Source organism: Tympanuchus pallidicinctus, unplaced genomic scaffold (genome assembly GCF_026119805.1).
Source record: "Tympanuchus pallidicinctus isolate F22 unplaced genomic scaffold, pur_lepc_1.0 scaffold1, whole genome shotgun sequence".
Classification (NCBI taxonomy): domain Eukaryota; kingdom Metazoa; phylum Chordata; class Aves; order Galliformes; family Phasianidae; genus Tympanuchus; species Tympanuchus pallidicinctus.
The window spans coordinates 33717688-33727541 of NW_026294618.1; the positions used below are offsets into that span (position 1 = coordinate 33717688).

The window sequence follows — 9854 nt, forward strand, 5'->3', positions numbered from 1 at the left end:
TTTCTGTTATCAAATAAGCCATCTTGCCTCTCTGCACCCAGCCTTTATTCTTCTGATTTGATTGTTAAACGAAAAGTTAAAAATGCATGCTAAGTACATATGATTCATCAAGCCAGAAGTAATAGGCCTAAGAAACACATAGTTACAGAAGTCACTGAACTGCAAGAAATTAAAGAAATGAAACAGCCATTACCTCTGACAGGGACGCATCAACCTTGGAAGGCACTTTCAGATCCAGCCACGGCTGATAGTTTTCCAAGAGTAAAGCAGGTCTGTAGGAAACCATGGAAAAGTTGATGCAACAATACTGCAGTTTTCCCACTGACATACACAAAATGTAAGAAATAACAGGACTGCCAGTGCCACACATTTAGTTTACCTGTGCCTCTTGCATTTGACTTTGCCACACACAGCACAACTGTGACCATGGGGAAATAGCTCCGGCAATTCCAATTGCTAAAAGAAAATATTTGGACAAGTTTGCATTCTTTGAAATGATGATTCTCATAATATACTGATACATTAATAAATTTCTCTTTAGAGTATGCAGTTACAGAGAGTTGAGTGGTAGAAAGACAAAGCTGTTTCCCAGCAGGAAAACAAGGCAGCAAGGTACAATAAGAGAAACCACTGAAACAAACAGAAAAAGCACTTTGGCTAAACAAAGTTTAAGACAACAGATAACCCCTCACATCTCCAGTCATCTCCCCATACATCAGATGGACTATAACTAGAGCAAGTGGTTTCTCTACAAGTCTTACCTCGCTTGGATTCCTGAAGATAGAAACAGGGATTTCATAAAATAGAATCATAGAATCCTTAGAGTTGGAAGAGACCCTTAAAGACTGTGTAGCCCAACTCCCCAACAAATGAAAAGGGACACCCACAGTTAGATCAGGTTGCCTGGGACTTGATCCAACCTCACCTTGAAAGTCCCCAGGGATGGGGCCACCCACCACATCTCTGGGCAACCTGTTCCACTGCCTCACCACCATCACCGTGAAAGACTTTTTCCTTATGTCAAACCTAAATCTACCCTCTTTGAGCTTAAAGCCATTTCCCTTGTTCCACTACCACGGACCTTGATAAAGAGTCTGTCCCCTTCTCTCCTATAGAAACCTTTTTTTTTTCCATGGAGTTTAGCACCACTAAAAGAAGTTTGACTACAACCAATAAAACTGTAGTTTGGCTACCAAAAGGAAAGGGATCCTTAAAAAAAAAAAGTATTCATAAAGTAATATGCTACTAAGTACTTTCTAAGCTACTTACTACTGAATTGCCAAATGAAAAATAAGTGAAATGGTTAAAAAGCCACATCCAGCAACGCTTCCAGCAACAAGCTTTAGGGACCTATCTGTAGATTTGACAGGATTATGCATAAACACACGAGAAATCCACAGTCTTAATCACCACACTTGTGCCACAAGACCCGTCAGCATGTAGATATAAGTGGAATTGATGCCTAATACTTTAAAAGTAGGAATGCACACGAACTGCCATCCACGCACATTGCCTCAAAAGCGCAGAGGAACGCGTACTTACCTTGGGCTTGTATTTGATAGTGTACAGAATGTTGGGCAGGAGGGAGTCCGGTCCCAGCGAGCAGTAGAAGGTGACGACACCAGCCACAAACGACCAGAAGATCATCAGAACGTGAAGGTACCTTACAAAAAACAAGGAAAGAAGACGTTTCCCTTCTCATGTGTACGCACATCGGCGTTCCTCGGCACAGGGCTACAGCGCGGTCAGGAAGAACCGCCACCATACGGCTCACGGCACCGCGCCCCTCCCCCCGGCCGGATTACCGGTTAAGAAGCAGGGTGGCGGCGGCCAGCCCCAGCAGCAGGCAGCAGAAGAGCGGGTACTGCCGGCAGGTCTCCCGCAGAGCCTCGGCGCCCCGCACCCGCTGCCGCAGCCTCTCGCCGGCCGCCCGCAGCCAGCCCATGGCGCCTCCGAGCCGGCTCCCAGCCAGCGGGAGAGGCCGCGCAGCTTCCGCCGGCGGCGGCACGTGACGGGACCCTGGGCGGCGCCACGGCCGCCATCTTGTTGACGGCGGGGGAGGCGGGTCCTGCGCTTCCCGCCCCGCCCAGGTGTGCGCGCGCCGCCCAGCTCCCCCTAGAAGTCGCAGAGCGCATGGAGTCGAGACGGAACGCCTTGTTTGGATTGTAGTTTATTGCTGCTGAGGAAGGCTTCAAGCCATCTTCACGTTAATAACAGCCCTCTGGTGCGGAGCAAGTCACGAGTTCCCACGCTGCCTGAATGTTCTTGTCAGCACTGTGCTTATCCCAGCTCTGGAAGCTCCAAGTTATGACTGCAGCTGAGGGAAGGTGGGCCATTGCACACATACAGGCGCCTCAGCAGCTGCTCGTGGGAAATCACAGCAGGATGGGCTTCTGGGCTACAAATATGAGAAAGCCTCTTCAGACAGAAACACCTGCTTATTTCTGAGTTATCTTGAGAAGCTGGTGTTGCCTTTTATATGGTGTACAACCCATACAGGCATATTTAGGCAAAGGACACGTGGAAAAGTGCTGTTGAGAAGACAAGCCATGTTCACAAATCCACAGGGAAAGCCTGTAACTCTTCGTGCAAGAAAAGCTGTCACTGGGAACATGAGTCAATATCTAGAAAACGAAAGCTGAAAATAGCTTTCAGACACATCCCTCAGATGGTTGTCATTTTATGCAATACTTCCCTTGACCTCCGCATCAGGTGAAATGCTGCAGTCTGACTTCAGCACGCTGACCTTTCTCAGAGAGCCTGGCACAAGCCCCAGGCAGGATTGGATTTCTTTAAGAGTGCCTGCACAGTATTATTTCATGCCAGTCCACATGTTTTCTATTAGGCATTAAAAAAAAAAAAAAAAAAAAAAAAAAACCCACACAAATAAGGTGCACATTCACAGCAAGGCTCTGTACAGCCTGTCCAGAGGAAATTAATCTTCCTCAGAATATGCATACTTACCGCCTTCTAACCTGACCCTCTCAGTTTAACTTCCTGGGATTGTTTGTCTTTCTTCTTTTTTTTTAATGCTTTTTATAAGGAATAACTCTTTAAAATGTGTAACATTTAAAGTATTTCATAGAGATGTGATGGCTAGCATAATGTATCTGGGACATAGGAAGTGACTCTCAAAGCAAACCAGCGGCAGCCAGGAAAAGAAGTCGGATTCTGCTTCTATCTGAGTTCTGTACTTTATGTAAAAGTTTCTTTTAAATTACAGATTCAAAGTTCAACCATATGTTTATTTCACATAAAACTGCCACATTTTTGTTTGGCAGTAATTACACCTCGCCATCTGAGAAGACTCAAGATTTTCCTCAATTCAGTTTTGTTCTGTTGGCCACGTCCTGCCACAACCTGCTTTACCCCATTCTGCTCCACCACAGTGCAGCTCCGGCCACCCTCTACAACCCATGCCTGACTTCTGCTACGCTGAAAAACATTGAGGAGTTTTGCTTTCCAGAAAAACAGAAATCTTATTTAACAAAATGAGATTGTTTTTTGTTGTTTTTGTGTTTTAGTTTAATCTTAGATGTTTCCTTAGGCAGCAAGCTGTAAGTACAGATTCACATAGCCAGACTGCATTTAATTTACTCTGCATACAGTCTGTTTTTGCCTTTCAGGTTTTCTTTTTGTCTTCAGTCTATAATGTCTCCTTTTCAAATCTACTTGTTTTTCTCAAGGATAAGGCTGTGGAGGCTAATTTGTATCATACAATCCTTCATCTCTAACCTGTCAGGAATTAGTTTTCCCTTATGCATATTTCCCTGATAATTTCTGTGGATCCTTTCCAGAAGCTGAAATTGAAGGATTCACTTCAATTTTTAACTTCAACTTTTCAGCAGAAAGCTTTCTTGAAATAAATGTCAAAAGAATATTCAGCAAATAGGAAAGAAATGTGAACAGACTCAGATCCCCAAAAAATTAAGCATGAATAGGGAATTCAACTTTTCAGATTAAAACTTTAAGAATGTCCACCAACTTACTGTTTCAGCTCATGAATTTGGGTAATTATTAGCATTCAGATAAACAAAACTGGTTCTACTGTTATAAATGTAGTCATGTGCATTTGTCTGTTACTGAGTCAATAGTCTGCTAATAATCAGATTTACAGCCTTTTGAGGGTCAGCTCCCTGCACTGTCTATACAGACCTGCACTCATTGTTTGTGTGATCGTGTGCTGCCCACCGTGAGACTGGGCTCCTACCTTTGCTTCCTGGACGAGTACAATCTCCAACCATGAGTTGATCCACAATATTACAAGATTAAATTGGATAGGGATAACCCAGGGCAGAAGGTAACCTCTGGACACAGCAACAGAGCCCTTAGATTACTGGGCAAAATCCCACATGAATTGCCTTCAGAAGAACAGGGAAGGAGAGCTGCTTTGGGAGAACAGAATGTCAGAAAGAAAGGAAAAATTTGCTAAGAAAGATAGGTGAAATGTCTCAAAAGATCACTGATCTGCACAGTTTGTCTTTTAAATAACAGAGAGAAGAACAGAGTATATTAGATTATTAGTTTGTCCTCTGACAAATAGTAGTTTATGGGACATTGAAACAAGGATGTAGAGTGGAAATTTGCAAAGTGGCTGCAGAAGGCAATAATTTACAGACCACAAGAAATAAAGAAAGAAATATAGGCCAAAAAAAAACCCCACAAAACCCTCCCCCCCAAAAAAAATCCCAACAGAGAATATCTGTAAAGAGAGGCATTAGAGGAGACACTACATAAATGCTTGAAGAAATTAACATTAGGCTTGTGGTAAATGTTTGGCAAAGGTATAATCTCCAGTTTGTGTAGTATAAGAGCAAGAGATAAGCTGTTTAGGTATGGAATTTAACTTCATATTGAGGATTTTTTTCATTTTTCATAGTGGCTGGATTTGAGAATTTGCAAAAAAAAAAATTGCAAAAGAAGAGCTGCTGTACTAATGGAAATAGTTAAAAGAATGCTGTAACACATGCTTAAGAGTTCAATCTAAATGAAATTATCTGTTTACAGTGGGGTTTAAAGAAAATCCTGCCCTGGAAAGATAACTATTTCCACAAAGTATGTCACATCCTGAGTTTGTTTCCACTGACAGCTTGGTGGTTAATGAGTGAAATTCTCACATTTGAGGAAGAACCTGAGCCACATTCTCTCAACTCTGCTGAATTAAAAAGTGTCAAGAAAGCATTCATAACATGACGGGCACTTCTGGTAAACACTGCTAAGTGAGGCAGCACCTGTGCCTCTCGTAAATAAGATGAGACCTGTAGGATTCAAAGTGCAGTGCAAGTTTTTCACAACAGATACTCAACAGACACATAAAACAGCTGTGCTGGATCAGCAAATGTTCATCCAGGTGAGCATCCTGCTTGTGATGATGGTCAACAGGGGATACCTAGGAAAGAGTTATAAAAGCATAGAAAGAATAGAATACTTTCCCAGAACATTCTTTGACTCCGATTTGAATCTTGGGCATATCCTGAAAAGGAATTTTTTTCCTGAGTTTCAAGTTGGTTTTTGAACCATGAGCATAAACACCCACGGAAGTCACACAGAAAGGCATCCCACCACTTAATTCTGCTTGTGAGGATGACAGTGCATTATGAATGGCTCAACAACTTTCATTTAGTATTGTGAAATTATTGTTAGTAAAAAAATAATTTCTTACGCAGCACAATTGCTGCTTATCATTGTACAAAATTAACCTCCTCAGCAAGCCACCCTTTAGAAAATGAACTGATTTTTTGGCATTTTTTATCTTACATCATTAATTTTTCTTCAAGAGAGCACCTTGGTACTTTCAGACACCTTTGTTGCTCCCTTTGTCATTTCCAGATCTATTATCTCTTGTTTTGTAGTGCTGGAGTAGAGAGAGGCAGCAGCAGGCAACAGAACTTCCACAATTTTTATTAGTTGCCCAGGTGCCTTGGTTAAAAATGGTTCTTTAGTTCTTGTCCCCCTCAATGCACTTGAATGTATCTTTTCTATTTTAGATTATGAATTATTGTTTTATTTGTACACAACTCCAGGGTTTTTTTATTTGTTTTTATTTTCCCCTCCCCATTCAAATAGTGAAAAAATTCTAACTTTAAGTCTTCACATAACTGAGTCAACACACAGGACTTGTTAAAGTGGAAAAAAGCCTCAGTGCAGCTAAAGATTGTCACCTTGTATCAGGGAAGGCTTTCTACTGATAAAATCTGTTAGGCCTCCTGCTGTTGATCACGTAAACCCTGACACAGAGGGCTTTTTTTCTTTTAAGCAGTGAGAAGGAAGCTGGTACCCTCAAGTGCACTGCTTTAGCTTTTGTAGGTACAACAGCAGATGCCTGAAGTGTTTTTGTTAGGTCAGCATTCCGGAGGGATATTTTTAGTTGGAGCAACCGGTTTCTCTGAGAACACGAAGCATTTAGGAACGGTGCAGGGTAAGAGCTAAACAGCATCAATTATCAGCCTGCAAAAAAAATAATTTGCGCTTCAGCTAAGTCTTTCATCAAACACTTCATGGAAATGGTTAGTGCTAGATGTATAACCCAGGCTGTTTTGATCCCCATTCGTTGACTGAGGATGTATGCAGTATATTGGACATGTTTCTTTCATTTATATGATGTACAGCAAAAAATTGGCATTTTTAGAATGGCTAGAGATAAAAATAATAAAGGGACATACATGTTAAGTTTTCCTGGCAAGAATATGGGGCTATGACAGAAGCATAAAAATTCTCTTATGCTAACAGACTGATGCACAAGATGATCCTGTGTAAGCCTGAAGAGAGACTTACTTCTCCTCGTACACAAGGATGAGTTTTGAAGCTTTCTGAAGAAACTTCTTGATGCATGTGGGTAATTTGTCAGTATTAATAGTTATGTATAAATGGAGCACAAAGCCCCATGGTAAAGCATAAAAGTTTTTATGAGAAAATTTAAGAAGTCGGGCTCAACAGCAGGTTCTGCAAAGCCAGGCTTCTCTACAGCTGATAGCTGATCAATGTTGCCCTCATCAGACAGCAGCTGCCAAAGTTCCTGAAGGTATGCCAAGCCATTTGTTCCCCAAACTGCTGGAATATCAAATAGACCAGTGGTACTACGGCGTTATAGCTATATACCACTTTTAGTTCCGGCAGCAATGGTGCGTCTGAAGGAGACCACGATCCCTCCACAGACCTGTCAGCACACATACCTTGCTAAGTCTCTCTTCTGAGCCACAGAGAACACTTACTGGCGACTTCTCCCAGATGATTACCAACTTAGCTCCTGGTTACGCTGCATGCTCACCACCTCCATGGTGGTGTTCCCTACAGCGCTCCTCTGGGGAAAGAGAACACATACTTAGCAGGTAAGAGGAACTGTATGAAAGCAGGACAAGTTACGAATTCAGCACATGGGAAGAGATAGCTAAAGGTGTTCTATGGTTAAATGTACGACTAGTTGAAGGAGTTAGAACCATGTTTCTTAGAAGCTGTTAATTTCATCTGAATAAGTGAATTCAGACCACGAGAACGTTTCGCCTAGAACACAGCCTGCTCTATTTGCCAATTTAAGTATCAAATTTCTGCACTACTGCAAGTTTGGCTTTTTATTTTAGGTAACTAGTATTCTAGCCGGGAAACACTGGAGCTAACAGGAACTGAGACTGTATGAGGGAATACCATCATTCAGTAGTGACACTTTCTAAATCAGTTGCTTATTTGTGACTGAATGACTTGCTGCTACATAAACTACCCGGTGAATCTGTTATTACACTGAAGTATAAGAAGAGACTACTTTAAACATAAGGTAGGCATGAAGCCTCCTCTTTCAGAGATACATAAATATTTCTAAGTATATACTAGTAAATGGGCACGTTAATATGAAAATCATCTTACCATCTTTCTTCTCAAAATGTAAGGAATTATATTTCCTTCCCCTTAAGGAGCTGCGAGTATTTACTCTTATCTCCAAAGTTACAGGTACTCTGTACACCTTGCTTCTGGTATTTTTTCCCTTCAAGAATTGTAATGATTGAGATTTGAAGTTTCAACAGATGAATTTAAGATAGCTCTTTACATTGAACAGAAATGGCAGGCTTTAGATAAACCTGAAGTTGGGTTCAGTGTTTCAGATACAAGAGGGAACAATTTTTCCTTTGAGAAAGCAGATTTTGCTTCAGAATGAAGGTATCAAAATGGGGAAAGGCACCTTTAATATCATACAGATTCCCAGGGGCATGTATTGGACCCTTAAGATATTATTTGTTTAGGCACAGTAGTAAATGCCACTGATCATTACCATCCGCCACTTTGGATATGGTAAAACTGTAACTGAGTACCAACCTATCACCACACTGTCATGTATACTTTACACCCAGTGTGTTTCTGGGATAATTTATGTTTAGGAAACCTGGCATACCACTTGGTCTTAATTCTGAAAAGTCTGCCTGTCTGAGGATTCTGCTGGACCACAGCAGCAAGCACCAATGCACAATTCCTCTTCCTTTTCTTTTTTTTTTCTTTTTTTAAACTTTAGTTGGTCATTGGGTCTGGAGAAATCAAGCTAGCTGTAACAGTACTGGCTCTCTCCTCTTGTTCTCTGATGCCCAGAGGAAAAAGCCAGCACAAAGAAGGAAACGAGGTCACAGATTATCTGGAGAAGCAGTTCTGGTCATAAGGAGACATCTCTGCACACAGCACAAGGTGTTTTAGTTCAAAGCTGCTCACCTGCGTGTCACCAAAAGCTGAGAACATACAACCCCATCTCCACTGGATGCTTTGTCTCCCATTCCTTCCACAGTCAGCAACATTCCCATCTCCTACTGAGTCTTCAAAAATAACTACTCACCTGCAGAGAAACTGACTTTTCCCCACTGAAGGCTGCCTATGAAACAAATGCTTCCGTGTGTTGTCCATGAGCACTCAGGATACACAAAGCCTCATTTATTCTTGATCCTCTTTCCTCTTGATCTTAGTAAGGAGAGAGAATCCTGACAAAACGAAGCTTGGAATAAGATAAGACAATATATTTGCCATTTCTAACTGCTTTATCACCTAGTATAGGCTTTTGCATCTGACAGTTTATTTTCTGGCATAAAAAAAACGTAAACTTTGCTGCAAGTTAAAAATGAACATCTTCAGACTAAAGTCTACCAGCCTTCTTGCTGGCAATCCTGCAGAAGCTCATACTGATCAATGCAAAGAGCTTCATTTCTGAGCATATCTCTGGTGCAGAATACACACACCTGTGCAACCTGTGCTACCTAATGTTTAACAGCACCCCAACCTAGTCCCAAGAAATGCTCTGTCACTTCTCTCCCACAGGATGCTGGGCTTGCATTGGACACCACTCCAGATGAAAAAAAAAAAAAAAAAAAAAAAAAAAAAAAAAAAAGCAAGAAAAAAAAAAGCAAACCTATGCAGGAACCATGTGTTGTATTTGGGAACCCTCCAGGTCATTCTCAAACTGAGATCTCTAAAGGGGCTGCTATGTGGGCTTTGGGTCACTGCAGCTTCCCAGGTTTCCAACTGTTCTCAGTCACTGTACGCCCTGCACGAAGGTGTGCAAATCAAGACTCCATGCACAGGCTTCACTACAAGCACCACGTTCCCTAAACATTGCTCATTGTGGAGGCCTCATGAATCACCGAATGGCCAGGGTTGGAAGGGACCTCAAGGATCATGAATCTCCAACCCCCCTGACACATGCAGGGCCACCAACCTCCACGTTTAATGCTAAACCAGGCTGCCCAGGGCCCCATCCAACCTGGCCTTGAACACCTCCAAGGACGGGGCATCCACAACCTCTCTGGGCAGCCTGTTCCAGCACCTCACCACTCTCTGGGTAAAGAATTTCCCCCTGATGTCCAACCTAAATCTCCCCTCCCTCAACT

At 42.1% G+C, this 9854-nt stretch overlaps 1 protein-coding gene and 1 long non-coding RNA gene across 3 annotated transcripts in view; both read right to left on the reverse strand.

Annotated features, from left to right (window-relative positions):
- Positions 1 to 1986, reverse strand: part of SNX14 (sorting nexin 14) — a 48741-nt gene extending 46755 nt beyond the window's left edge. The window contains exons 1-4 of one of the 2 annotated variants that reach the window (XM_052702018.1): positions 1806 to 1986; positions 1543 to 1663; positions 380 to 456; positions 194 to 272 (exon numbers count right to left, since the gene is read on the reverse strand). In XM_052702018.1, coding sequence (XP_052557978.1) covers positions 194 to 272; positions 380 to 456; positions 1543 to 1663; positions 1806 to 1945 — 417 coding nt within the window. In that variant the 5' untranslated portion in view covers positions 1946 to 1986. The remainder of the gene's footprint in view (positions 1 to 193; positions 273 to 379; positions 457 to 1542; positions 1664 to 1805) is intronic. The other variant, XM_052702028.1, reaches the window with a different exon arrangement.
- An 866-nt stretch (positions 1987 to 2852) lies between these two features.
- On the reverse strand, positions 2853 to 9854 carry LOC128090083 (uncharacterized). The gene is made up of 2 exons (XR_008210805.1): positions 8810 to 9854; positions 2853 to 7300 (listed from the first exon to the last, which is right to left on the reverse strand). It is a non-coding gene; the product is annotated as an uncharacterized LOC128090083 (long non-coding RNA).